The sequence below is a fragment of the Tinamus guttatus genome, unplaced genomic scaffold (genome assembly GCF_059628265.1).
Source record: "Tinamus guttatus ecotype Peru unplaced genomic scaffold, ASM5962826v1 Tinamus_guttatus_pri_ptg000198l, whole genome shotgun sequence".
Lineage (NCBI taxonomy): Eukaryota > Metazoa > Chordata > Aves > Tinamiformes > Tinamidae > Tinamus > Tinamus guttatus.
In genome coordinates this window covers 4,629,242-4,642,754 of record NW_028288732.1, presented here as the reverse complement: position 1 = coordinate 4,642,754, position 13,513 = coordinate 4,629,242, and the positions used below count along the sequence as shown (strand labels likewise).

The following is a 13,513-nucleotide window of genomic DNA, read 5'->3' as shown; positions in this document are numbered from 1 at the left end:
GCCAGGGCCGCGCCCGCCGCGCGCCCATTGGCCCGCCCGAGCCCGCCTCCGCTACCATTGGCTGGCGGCCGCCGAGGGGGCGGGCCGAGGAGAGTGGCGGGAGATTGGAAAGCGCGGGAGTCGCGCCCCCTCCCCCTGGGGCGCCACGTGTGGCAGGGGCGCGCGGCGCCGGCACCCGCAGCTCGGGCCTCACCCCGGGGGGCTCCTCCGTCCCTGCTGCTCCGCCCCGAGGTCCCCGCGGGAGAGCAGGAGCGGCAGAGCGCCCCTTTGGCGGGTGTTCGGGTTTGTTTTGCTCTTCTCTGCCCAGGTAAGCCCGAGCGCAGCTGCCTGAGGCACCAGGGCAGAGCGCTCAGTTGCTCCAACCTCAGTTATGCGCCATGCAGCCTTGCTCCAGGTAGAGCCACGTTGCGAACTGACGTTTTGTGTCTCATTCAAGGAGGCATGTTCTCAGAGACGGAAGGAATTGTGCCCAAAGTCATATCTTTTATTGGACTTTCAAAAGCAGGACACAGGTGCAGACCTCTTCCACACTAGTATCTGGGTAGCAGCAATCCAAGGTTGTTTTCCATTCTGTTTCCAAGTAAAATCCACCCCAGATCACTTCAGAAACATTTTCTGTGCACCATGTTAGGCCCAGCCTCCTTGTACTCGGCCGCAGTGATCCACATGTGCTGGAAGGCGCTCAAGGAGGCAAGGATGGAGCCTCCCATCCATGGCGAAAACCTCCTCTCGGGAGGAGCACTGACTCTCACCCTCGCGTCACCCGGAACCATGGGAACCATCTCCTTGATCAGGCGTTCAGCAATTCCAGGGAAGAGGCTGGAGCCGCCGGCCAGGAGGATGTTGGAGTAGAAGCAATTCCTCAGGCCCGTGTCACAGTTCATGATGGAGTTGAAGCAGAGCTTGTCAATCCCCGGTGCCTCCACGCCAACGGTAGGAGGGTGAAAGAGGGCTTCCGGACAACGAAACCTTTCATTGTGCACCTTAACTTCATTGCCGTCGGGAAGGTGGAAGGTTTTTTCCACTTCGCTAGGCTTCTTGGCCATCTCTTCCTCCAGATTCAGGCACACGTAGCATAACTTTTCCTTCATGTTTTGCACGAGTTGCTCCTCGGCTGTGGAGACGAGCAAAGCGCCACGGTCCATGAGGAGCCGCGCTAGGTAGTCTGTGAGGTCGCGGCCGGCCAGCTCGAGCCGGAGGACGCCGTGGGGCAAGCAGTAGCCATCAAAGACGGGCACACTGTGCGTGACGCCATCGCCGGTGTCCACCACGCAGCCCGTGGTGAGCCCTGAGGCGTAGAGCGCCAGCACGGCCTGGATAGACATGTAGAGAGCTGGTACGTCAAAGTGCTCAAAGAAGAGCTCGGTCATCCTCTCTCGGTTGGCCAAAGGGTTGAGCGGCGCCTCGGTCAGCAGCACGGGCTGCTCGCTGGTTCGCATCTGCAGGTCATGGTCGTAGATGCTCTTCCACACAGTCTCCATATCTTCCCAGGACGTGATGATGCCCCGCTCTACTGGGTACCTGCAGGAGTCGAGCGAAAAACAAGGGCAGTGGTTTTTATGGCAGCCTCTATGGCGGTACCAGCGCCTCCTATGGGCAGGGCTGTCTGCTAGGGGGATGTCCTATGTGAAGAACATGAGGAAAAGTTACCATAAATGAGCACTTTGTGAACCTTTATATCATGCAAGGTGCCCTGAGGAAGCGCCGGGGAAGCGCTCCCACCAGCTGGGGTTCAGCTCGTGTTTCCCTTTACAGAGGATGGCGGAGTTAAGTTTCCTCCTCTAACCCCCTCCACCATGAGGCTCCCTTCACGCCCACAGCCCATCTCCTTGGGCTTTGCAGCTCCTACCTGATGGAAAGGATCCCTCTCCGGGCCTGCGCCTCGTTCCCAACATAGCAGTGCTTCTGGCCTGCCGCCGCTTTGTCCTGGAGACGGCCGACCACATTGGCATAGATGATCCACGGCTTCTTCTCCCCTGCGATGCCGGCCTTGATGAGGCCCGAGCCATTGTCTACGACGACGGCAGGAGGCAGGTTGGGCATTGCAAGCACCAGCTCCCACTCGCTGTTCCCTGCTCGGTCCCCGGCTAAACGTGGGTCCGGGTGGCTGCGTGTGTCCCCCTCCCCTTTATGACATAGCCCTCCTGGAGTGGGGACGGTCGCTACGGCACCAGCACCCGCTCCTGCGCGCGTGTCCCTGGCTGTGTCAGACGAAACCCAGGGGGCCACCAAAGCTGAGCGCAGACTCCATGCCCTAAACCACCCGACCACAAAGTCAGACCCCAAATTTCATGGGCTTCTTGCCCAGGGTGTTTAGAAGAGCATCCATTTTGGTGTGGTATGTTGACTGAGGGTGCAGCTTTTTATTTATGGGTGTACTGCAAAACTATTTAGTGTTTTTGGGGAGGATGAAGATTTTTACGTTACTCTTTTTGTACCCGTGAGGTTACTCTTGGTGCTGGGACTCTTTCTCATAGCCAGGAATGCAGCATGGCTCAGAAAAGTCTTTTGTGGATGTAAATGGAAGCCCTCACCGGGCAGTCTATTGGGTCTGTCTCCTTGTTTTGTAGGAGAAAACAGGAAAGATGCCACATGGCTTCCTACAGAAGACACAATCCCAGTTGGATTGCCCCAGTTTTTCCTAACTCTCCATCCCGACCGTGCAGCTTTGCTGGAGTGGCCTCCCCCCTCTTCCCCTTTCTCGATGGACAGCGCTGCAGTGCGTATCTCCAGTTACACTGTGTACAGAGGCCGTTATTAAACCGTGGCACCTCAGGGCCATCGCCGTGTGTCGCCGCAGGGTGCCCGCCGGCCCCGCCGCCTCAGCAGCGCCGAGCTCCAACGACGCTCCCAGCGGCGTTTCCGTAGTGTAGTGGTTATCACGTTCGCCTAACACGCGAAAGGTCCCCGGTTCGAAACCGGGCGGAAACACCCGCAAGAGTTGTTGTTTTTCTTCCTCTCCTCTTTATTTTCATTTTTATCGCAGCTCGTCGTGTTTTCAGCACCGCGCGGGTGTTTTTTTTTTTTTTTTTTAACGCGTTTTCCAGCTTTTCTCGCCCTTCGCAGCGCCTCCCGGCGCGCCGCGCGGCACCATGGGAGCTGTAGTCCGCCGCCATCTCCGCGGAGCCGCTCGCGTCCCGCTCCGTGCGGGGCGGCTCGCGCCCGGCCGCCCCCCCCGGCCCCGTCACCGCCGCCCGGGGCCGCCGGCCCCGCTCCGCCCTCTCGGCCGCGCCGCCCCGCGGAAGTCGCGTCGCGGAAGCGGCCGCGCGTGGCGTCATTGGGAAATGGCGGCCTGAGGCGAGGGCGGCTGTCCCCTCGCAGGTGCGTGCCCAGCGCCGCCGGACCGCGCTGCACGGAACCGGAGCGGATCGGATCGGACCGCAGCGGCGGGGCGGGCGGGCCCAGCTGGGCCGCGCGCTGCGCTGCGCGCCGGGGCCCGCGGAACGCCCCGTCGCGGCTCCATCCCGCGGCCGGCGGGTCCCCTCGGGCTCCCCTCGCGCGGGCGGTTGGTCCCGCCGCAGCCGGCGCCTCCGCCCGGGGCCCCCCGCGGGCCCGCGCCTGCCGCAGGGCCGCGCCGGGGGGCAGCGCGGGGCCAAGATGCAGTATTCGCACCACTGCGAGCACCTGCTGGAGCGGCTCAACAAGCAGCGCGAGGCCGGGTTCCTGTGCGACTGCACCGTGGTGATCGGCGAGTGCCAGTTCAAGGCGCACAGGAACGTGCTCGCCTCCTTCAGCGAGTACTTCGGCGCCTTTTACAGGGACGCCTCGGACAGCAACGTCGTGCTGGACCAGGCGCAGGTGAAAGCCGACGGCTTCCAGAAGCTCCTGGAATTTATTTATACGGGGAATTTAAACCTTGACAGGTAACGTACGCTGCTAAAGGGGAGGGGCGAGAAAAGGGAAATGAACTTTGTGTTAAAGCATTACCTGTGTTTCCTTCTTAGAACAAGTTTTGCAGGAAAAAATAATAGTGGGTATCTATTAACAAGCACAGATCTTCAGATTATGTGTTTTAAAATACTGCCTGATACATGTTTTTCAGATGATAAGTAACTTGTTCTTTTTAGCTCTCCAAAAAGATACTTTGCTAATTTACCAATAGTTTCACCTTCTGTGTTTCTCTGTTTGGATCAGGAAGGATTAAAAATCTTCAGTGTTTTCTAGGAGAGAGAAGGATAAGTGTGTGCTTTCTGAAGTTGGATTATAGGAGTCCGTTTCTGAAGTGAACTCACAGAAACTTTATTTGCACTAGAGGCTGCAATTTAAGAGATGAGGATAGTTGCTATTTAAAAAAAATATATATTTGTTGAAGTTTGCATGATTTTCATTGAGAATCACAGTCTGCAGTTTCCATAGCTGAGGGGAATTGCAGAAAGGGTGTTTTCCTCCTTCACTGTGTTGATGTTCTGCGTCCTGTGTTCCTGGATGTACTGGGAGCGTTCCCTCTTGGAAGGAAAAAGAGACCCTCCACCAACAGAGCAGTTTCAGTGCTTAGAAATCCATAGCCCAGTCTTGGCACCCTTGCTTGATGGGTGCTGGTAAGTGCGTTTTAAAAGCAACCTTTGTTGCCATTGATGGCCTAACCTCGTGTTTTGTTACTTAAATGCGCAGGTTGGTTTTGTTCAAAATTAGTAACAAGCATGAACAGCAGTAAAGCAATATAAACAATTACTTCAAAGCAGTGTTTGTGCTTTGCAAGCTAAGTACGCAGGAGAGCGGGCAGCTTCCTCAACGCCTGTCCGGCCCCGCGCTAGGAGAGTTCCTGGATTCGCTCTGAGGCCGGAGAGGGATGGAGGTGGAATTCTCAGTGGGCAGTTACTGAGCGCAGCGGGTACCTGCAGGTGTGCTGAGGTGCCTTCCTGCTCTTCAGGTGACTGCTGCAGCTGCCTGCAGAGGCTGCTCCCTGTTGTGACGGGGAGCACGGCTGAAACCCGTGGGGTTTTGCTTTGAACTCAGGGCTAGTGTTGCAGAAGATGAGTAAAACCGTTGTAGCCAAACGCAAGGAATAGTTGTTCCTAGTTACTCGTTGTCTCGTTTCTGACTGCTTCCACAGTGGTAGACGTTCAGAGCTGTTAATACAGAGCCTTGATTGTTTGCTTAATTTAAAAAGAATCAGACAATGTAATTAATTATTCTGCTATAGTGTACTGTAATGCAAAAAAGTACAAAGAAAATGGGAATTTCTGCAGCACTGAGAGTATTTCCTTTTTGTACTTTTGGTTATAGTTGTATTACAAAAATAGGCTTAAATTTGCATGCTATTGCAGATATCTAATTGTTAATATCCCCTGTGGGTTTTATTCTTTGTTTTTTATGTCCTTAAAATCTATTATGCATCATATCTATAAGAACTTCTATCTTTCCATGTATTCTCATAGCAAATTAATGCAACAGATGGTTGCATTATTGTTGCTTGTAACTTGAATGGTGCAACTACACTGAATCGTAACTGGATTTTGCATTTAATGTATTCCAAAGAAACTTTGGACTATAATAAGAGATAAGTTAATAACTTATTACTACTGTTTCTTCTAAAGATGTTGATTTTAGGAACTTGTGCAGCCCTCTGCTACTGTAACTATTGCCTATGGCCTGAAGGAGGAAAGCTTAAAAGAAAGACAGGAAGAGAGGAGAAAATAGGTGGACAAGAAAAAAGGCAGGAAAGGAAGGCAGATAAGATGAAGAAAGAGAATGAAACATGGAAAAAGAAAACAGAGGTTGAAATTGAAGCACGAGTTGGTAAAAATCTGTTTTATTCACATTAGTATTGCACATAACCTAGTCCAAGTTGTTAGGAATTAAGTACGAATGCAAGCAGTTGGAAGAAGCAAAAGATGACAAGGAGAAGGAGCACAGCCCGGCGAGCGAGGGGAAGGTTATTCCTGCGAGCTCCTGCGCTGGGAGCAGCCGCTGCCGGGAGCAGTGCGGAGGAGGCTCTTGGCGTTTCCAAGCGTGTGATAGATTGATAAGATGATGTTTGCCACTGATCTATCTTTAAGGTGCTGTAAATCCCTAACTTCGTTGGTGGTATATGTTAAATGTATGCTACCTTCTTTAGAAAGCTTTTTTTCTAAAGCACTGAGGCCTGTGTTGCAAGAACTTATGGGTCTTAATGTTGTCTGTGTGTTGTTGATCCAAAGTAAAGACTCTTGGAAATCATTTTATAAAACAGGATTACTGCCTGCCTCACAGAACAGCTGAGGTAAATACATTGTGAATTGCTTAACATTTTTGGCAGAAAAACTATAGAATGATAATTTTGTATTTTATTCTTGATTTTTTTTTTAGCCTTTCATACTGTAATTTCTGAGCTTTTTGGACCAACAAACAAGTAAAGTATTCAGCCTTGCCACATTATGACTGGACTTTTAACTTAAGATGCTACAAAAACTATGCAAATAAATTTTGTAGTTCTCTAGACCCCCAGACCCTAGTAGACATGGACCATCACTTTGGGAGTAACTGTCTTGCTGTAATAAACACTAGATTAGCTCTTGCTACATTCATCTCGTAGTTGTGTTTTCTGATAATTTTTCCATAGCTCTGCTATCTGTATTTAATATATTTGATACAGAATGCATTTTTGCTTTGTCTGGAATATTTTCACATAAGTCTTATTTTCTTACAGCTGGAATGTTAAAGAAATTCACCAGGCTGCTGACTATCTCAAAGTAGAAGAAGTGGTCACTAAATGCAAGATAAAGATGGAAGACTTTGCTTTTATTGCTAATCCATCTTCTACAGAGACATCTAGTATCACAGGGAACATTGAAATGAATCAGCAAACTTGCCTTCTGACTCTCCGAGATTACAATAATCGGGAGAAAGCAGATGCTGCTTCTGCAGACGTTGTTCAACCACAAGCAAAGAAAGCAGCCTTAGAAAAGAAATCTGCTCAAACCAAAAAGCGAAAGAAGAATTTTACCCCCGCCAAAAGCATACAGAATAAATCAGTACAATATGAGAATGATGTGGCTGAGAACACGTCCATTGAGATGTTCTTAGACGCGAATAAGCTGGCCACACAGATAACGGAACAGGCTGCCCAGGGCAGTGATAACTCTGAACTACAGTTGTCATCTGCGGTGGAAAGTGAAACTTTGGCAGCACAAGATCTCTTAGTTCAGACTCTTACAGCAAAACAAAAACGGGGAAAACCTCAGCCCAACTGTGCGCTGAAAGCACACTGTATGTCTAACATAGCCAGTGAAAAGAGCACTTACCAGCTGGAGGGCTTGGGGGAAGAGCTGGATCAGAAGTTCTCCAAAGCCAAACCAGTGTGCAACACGTGTGGAAAAGTCTTCTCGGAAGCCAGTAGCCTCCGTCGCCACATGCGAATACACAAAGGAGTGAAGCCCTACGTGTGCCAGCTCTGCGGGAAGGCGTTCACGCAGTGCAACCAGCTGAAGACACATGTAAGAACTCACACAGGTAACCGCTTTTGGCTTTCTCCTCTCCAGCTGAGATCCGCAATAGCAGCATGCGAATACATAGCTAAAAAGATCTTTGCATGCAGTTTGACTTTTGCTTTAGAAATTTTGTCTGCTACAGGTATGGATATGGGGTGTACCCTGGTAGCGTGAAATGCTTCAAAATAGAAACGCATTTAGTGCTGAAAAATGTTAAATAACCAGACAGGACTCTGTCAGTGTGAGCATCTTGATTTTTGGAAAGTCTCAGGGGAATTGACTCTTCTTTCTCTTGAGGAGGAATTACAGGGAATGAAGGGTCAGTGTTGCCAGTAGAGCGTGAGAAGCTCAGTGTGCTTGATAACCATGATTTCTGTTGTTGTTTTATAATGCCCAGTCTGAAGTTTGGTAACACAGATAGGGGAAGAAAGGATGCATCCTTGTGATAAGTAGATAATTCTTTCCATAGGTCTATTTTTAAAAAGGTAGGAGAAATAGCTAAGTCGGTACAACATTTTGATTTCATGTAGTCAAATGTTTAGCTGAAAAGTATGAGGATGTTAGCTCTTGTCGTTCAGTCCCATTACTTGAAGTGTGGTATTCAGAACTCCTAGAAAGCATGGAATTAAAATCAACTATGAGTCATTTAATATTAAGATTATGAGCAGCAAATTGCTGCAGCCTGGGAAGACATACTCGAGCAGTAGTGTTCTTGCTTGTCTGTTTTTACATTCTTCCTACTGGAGACTTGGCCTCAGGTTAACTGGGTCTTGGACCAGATGTGCTGCAGCTGTTCTGCTATTGCCTCTGCTGCTGTGCCTAACCTAGTGAGCATGGGGGGGACCTTCTTTCCTTTGTTTTATTCCTTTTGTGGCTGTTTCTCAGAATTCTGAATTAACAAGGAAAAAGATGAAAATCTTTTTCCTTTTGCTCTTTCCTCCCCTTTGGAAAACTCTGAGCTGAGGTCAACAGTGGAGCTATATCTAGGAAGCCATGAAGATGTGGAAGAGGTGAAGTAGGAGGTGTTGGGATACACACCTTGACCTTGACCAGTGGCCAAGAGAGAGGATTGCAAATTTACCAGTCGGTGACTAACGAAAGATTCATGTGTGAGATGAAGTTTGTGAGCAAAATTCAGGCAGAGTTTCCTGTTAGGAAAGTCAGATGTGCTTTTTACTTCTGTGTTGTACTTGAAATTTTTGCATGAATAGATAGGGAATTTTAATGGTCAGTTGCTAGACAGCAAGTTAGTTGTGTTTAATTTTGGAAGCAGCATGCCTCAGGATTGTTGTGTTCTTAGCTTGTTTGTGCATTGCCCTAGGAATACAAGCACAGACTCTTTATAGCATCATCTAAGACTGTGGAGATTGTACAGTTCACTAGATGAGACCTTACTGACCACCAAGAACAACCTGGAGCATCTACAGCAGATGCTAATGAAATGTTTGTGAGAACTAGAGGGTATACTAAAGTCTTCTTGCTGCTTTACAGGCAAAAAACAAAACCAAAAAAAGTAGGTAATATACTGTGTGTCACTTCAAATATTCAGTATCGTAAACAGACATAATCAGCAAAATCTTTCTTTCAAAATGTGTGAAAGAGTAGTAGCAGGATTCTCAACAGCATATGGGGAAATGGGGCTATAAAAGCATTACTTTTTCTCTGTCTTTCAAAAAGCAGTGTGTTCAAAAATGGTCTAGTATGTGCTGTATTCTTGGCAGGTAGCGCTTCAGTGGCTTGGTTATCAGGTGTTACATGATGTTACTTGCAAGAAGTACTAGAACAGAGATTTGAGCTTTGATCAGGTAAATGGGTTGGAAAGCCAGTATGTAGACTTTTTTTTTTTTTTTTTTAACCTAGGGGAGAAGCCATACAAATGTGAGCTGTGTGACAAAGGCTTTGCCCAGAAATGCCAGTTAGTGTTCCACAGCCGGATGCACCACGGAGAAGAGAAACCATACAAGTGTGATGTGTGCAATCTGCAGTTTGCAACGTCCAGTAATCTCAAGATTCACGCCAGGTAGGCACGAGTGGGATCCTGCAGATCTACAGATGTTTACTTGTGCATTTATTTAAACAGAGAGAACAATTCAGTGTGAGCAGGAGTTAAATATTCACATAACTTGGTTGTTTCTCCTCCGACTTTGCTCTCAGGTTTTGTTTTTGCACGGCATAATAGGTACGTATGTCTGTATACTCCCTCACTAGGGAAGTGCTTTGCAATTTATGGATATTGTGGCATTCACAATATGTCTTTATGTCAATGTCTGGATTTTTGTTTTGTTCCTTGATCTCTTTTTAACACGGACAAGGAAAGAATTCCTTGGCCAGAAGTGAAACAGAACAGATCTCACTGTGTTCCCCTGTCTACATGGGACTGTTTGTATTCTTTTGGCAGGAGCACAAGTTATGCTCTTCTATTAGGAATCAGCCTTGTATCTTGCAATATATCGTCTTCCAAACTTGCTGAGTTCTCATGCTGCACGTTACAAGTGTAATGCCCATAGTTCAGTTTAGCTGCCACTGAAATCATCAATACTGTAATTGCCAGGGTCAACAGACAGTGAATTAACTCAGTGAGAAACTGCAAACTCAAGGCCAGACTCCGGGTCACTGTGGTGGCGTGTGTTTGTTTAATTAAAGTTCACAGAACATCAGCTGCAGGAGCTTGAGGGATAAAGTCCTGGCTGAGGCGCCTCGCGCGAGCTCCCGCCACGGCGGGTGTCCTCCGTAACGCGCGTTCCTTCGCAGGAAGCACAGCGGCGAGAAGCCCTACGTGTGCGACCGCTGTGGCCAGCGCTTTGCCCAGGCCAGCACGCTCACCTACCACGTGCGGCGCCACACGGGGGAGAAGCCTTACGTGTGTGACACCTGCGGGAAGGCCTTTGCCGTGTCCAGTTCGCTCATCACCCATTCCCGAAAACATACAGGTAAGGAGAGGCCGAGCACCCAGGTGCTCCCTGGCAGAGAGGACAGAGAGCAGCGATGATCAGGAACGTTGTAGACTGGGATTATCTGGGAGTTACCACTGGTGTTTCCATCCATCAGCTTCTTTCTTACGTGCTTTCCCTTTGACTTCAGTTTGGGGGCTGCTTTTCCCATTGGATGGTGCCTCTGTTGGTTTTAATTTGTCTTTTGCTTATTCTGGTTGATATATTGTAATAACAAACTCCTTGTGTTTCCTTTAGGAGAGAAGCCATATATCTGTGGCATTTGTGGAAAGAGCTTTATTTCCTCTGGAGAGCTCAATAAACATTTTCGGTCCCATACAGGTCAGTTTCCAGACAAGCTGTTTCCTGTTAAATAAATAATTTCCTACATTCATTGGACTTGTGCTGTGCTTGAAAATGGTGTATCTGTGAGTTAAACATAATTTAAGGAACGTGCTTGTGATTTAAGTTGCATTTTCAGACTAGTGCCTAACAGCTTAGGCATTGCTGTATTAACATGGCTTTACTTCAAGCATGAGATTCTTTTGTTTTGCATCTATTTTTCTGCAAATGCTTCTGTTATAAAGTACAGGCACAGACAAAATAACTTACAGTTGCAAAGTTACATATTAAAATATAACTTCAAAATCTGTTCTCCTGGATATATAATTGTGTTTTCTCTTAGTTTCATAATTATATTTTTCAGTTCTAATTGCCAAACACATTCTTTTTTTTAGGTGAAAGACCATTTATCTGTGAATTGTGTGGAAATTCTTACACAGATATAAAAAATCTAAAGAAGCACAAAACAAAAGTTCACACAGGTGAGTTCTTTGTGTAAAGAAAGATTAAGACATTGCACTGGCTGTTTTGTATTGTTCCATGCTGGATAACTTTTTTTTTTTTCTCCATCAAATAGGACTGAATTTAGATAGAAAAAGGTAGTTTAGAGACAGCCAAACGTTTTAAAGTACAAAGCACCTGCTGAGTATGTTCAAGACAAAGCATTTGCCTTGTTAGAGGAAATTCTTTTTAATCATCAGAGAAGCAGATTGCTACTAATAAGAATTTTCCTATATAAACACTTACCCTCTTGTTCTTGTAAACTGAGAGGGTTTTTTTATAAAGGTATAGTCTGAATTGTAGATTTTTTTAATCTCTTCTTAACTACTTTAGAATGAATCTGTCCTTACAAAGATGTAATTGAGGTGAGCAAGGCATACTAGCTGCAAGAATTTCTTTGCTTTCTGAGGTCCAAACAATTTTAATGTAACTGTGAAAGATTTTTTTTTTTTTAATATAGATATTCTCAGTCAACATTAATCCAAGCCTGAGCTGGATTAGCAAACACACATGATCAGAGAGCTGACACAACATTCCCAGCTGTTAATGCTGTCCTAAAAAGACTTTTCGAATACATCCAATTCCTATTCTAGGTATCAAATTTTGATTAGGAAGAAATTTGGTATATTGCTTGCGGTCGCAGAGATTTCAGATAATAGAACCAGCCTCTTTCCACACTGTCTGCATATACCTCATTATCCATCCATCCTTAAGTGTATTAAGCAGAATTCCCCTGCCTGTGCCATATGGAAAAGGAACTAATGGGTCTCCGTGTCTGGAGTGGGCCAGGTGGAGCAGTTTCGGGAGGGCTGTGGGCAGGGGCAGCTGGGGGGCTCCGTGCAGCCCCACGCAGGCAGGATGCAGTGTGCAGGGAAGCCCATGGAAGTGCTGAGCCCACGCAAGGCAAGGCAAGAGCCCTGCAGCAGAGGGCTTTGGAGGGCACTTGCAGCACGTTATTAATAAATGCCCTTTGTGGCCTTCCAAAGTGGGAGTAGACTGTGTTCAAACAGGAAGGATGTTAAGAATCTAGCAGGGATTTCCCTTCAGAATGGAAGATTGTTTTCCAAGTGACTGGATAAAAACAGAATTGTGGTGTTCTGAATAAGTTTATGGAGAAATTGTTTTCTGGTGGAAAAATCTGAGAGAAACCTGATTACATTTTGCCCAAAGCTCCTCTGCTGTGTTGTTAAGGATTTGTTTCTTCTGTGCCAGGTCAAGTGGAGATCCAGCTGGAATGTCATGTGTCTGTTTGATATACTGCAAGCAGCAGAGAACATGGTGTCAGTGCTGAGGTGATAGTCACTGATGGCCCAAATGCCCAGGCAGACTTTGAGACACCAAATGACTGTTTAGACAGTCGGGTGAAGGGGATTTTCAGGATTTGCATCACAGCTTGGGAATGTTTTTTCAGTCTGTCTTTATTCCTTAGGGGGATGGTGCTTCTAAAGAGCTGTGAGGGTTAGTGAGATGACACTGTGGCTAGAACCAGCAAGTTCAATCTGATAGTGACTCTCAGAGTCTTGTTGAGATGATCATAGTCATTCAACATTTATATTTTTTGAGTTGGACTTGTTATTTTTATTCTTCTGTGTAAGGACACTTGTACTGATGTGTTTCATTTCTCTTGAAACTGTGTTATCTAGAGTCAGGTTTCTAATTGCAGTTCATGTTTGCCAAGAGTAAGAATGACTCGCTCCATTCTTTCTAGTCTTGTTGCTCAGTTCTTCTGCAAAGTTTTTTTTTCCACAAAGTTTGTCCATATATGAATTGCACTAAGAGAAATAGAATGCACTAAGAAAAACAAACTTTTTTGCCCCCCCACAGGATCTGAAACCCCCCCTGATTCCAATACACTTGAGAATTCTTTCAATGAACAAGAATCCGTTCAGAAAAGTCCTTTATCGGAGTCTGTAGATGTGAAGCCCTCTGAGATGTCTTTACCACTTCCTCTTCCGATCGGCACTGAAGACCATCAGATGCTGCTCCCTGTGACGGGCAGTCAGTCTCCCTCGTCAGAAACATTACTGAGATCTGCTGTGACTGGATATTCAGAACCTCAGTTTATTTTCTTGCAGCAGTTGTATTGACACTGCAGTATGGAGCCAACAAGGTAATCAGTAGCGAACTCTCATCCTTTGGTAAGGTGAACCTAATCATTCAAGCAGTTACACTTTATGGAGTTGGACTTGGTCCTTTTCTTTTTTTCCCCCTCTGTGTAAAGAGGCTTGTAAGGCATCTCCTTTGTGCAGTGCTGCCTTTCATTTCTTGTTGAATTGCGCTAATCTACAATCACGTTTTTTTAATTGCAGCTGACACTGATTTCCAGGAGAT

The 13,513-nt window shown here is 47.0% G+C and overlaps 2 protein-coding genes and 1 non-coding gene across 3 annotated transcripts; 2 read left to right on the top strand and 1 right to left on the bottom strand.

The window, feature by feature from the left end:
• Window positions 1-585: 585 nt before the first annotated feature.
• ACTRT3 (actin related protein T3) lies at window positions 586-1,523 on the bottom strand. The gene has a single exon (XM_010220044.2). It carries the CDS (start codon window positions 1,479-1,481, stop codon window positions 603-605), a length of 879 nt encoding a protein of 292 aa, XP_010218346.2. The 5' UTR covers window positions 1,482-1,523; the 3' UTR covers window positions 586-602.
• A 1,335-nt stretch (window positions 1,524-2,858) lies between these two features.
• On the top strand, window positions 2,859-2,931 carry TRNAV-AAC (transfer RNA valine (anticodon AAC)). Its single transcript has one exon. It is a non-coding gene; the product is annotated as a tRNA-Val (tRNA).
• A 665-nt stretch (window positions 2,932-3,596) lies between these two features.
• Window positions 3,597-13,289, top strand: MYNN (myoneurin). Its single transcript, XM_010220043.2, has 7 exons — window positions 3,597-3,863; window positions 6,629-7,431; window positions 9,270-9,429; window positions 10,161-10,339; window positions 10,598-10,681; window positions 11,077-11,163; window positions 13,007-13,289. Exons 1-7 carry the CDS (start codon window positions 3,598-3,600, stop codon window positions 13,267-13,269), a joined length of 1,842 nt encoding a protein of 613 aa, XP_010218345.2. The 5' UTR covers window position 3,597; the 3' UTR covers window positions 13,270-13,289.
• Window positions 13,290-13,513: the final 224 nt, after the last annotated feature.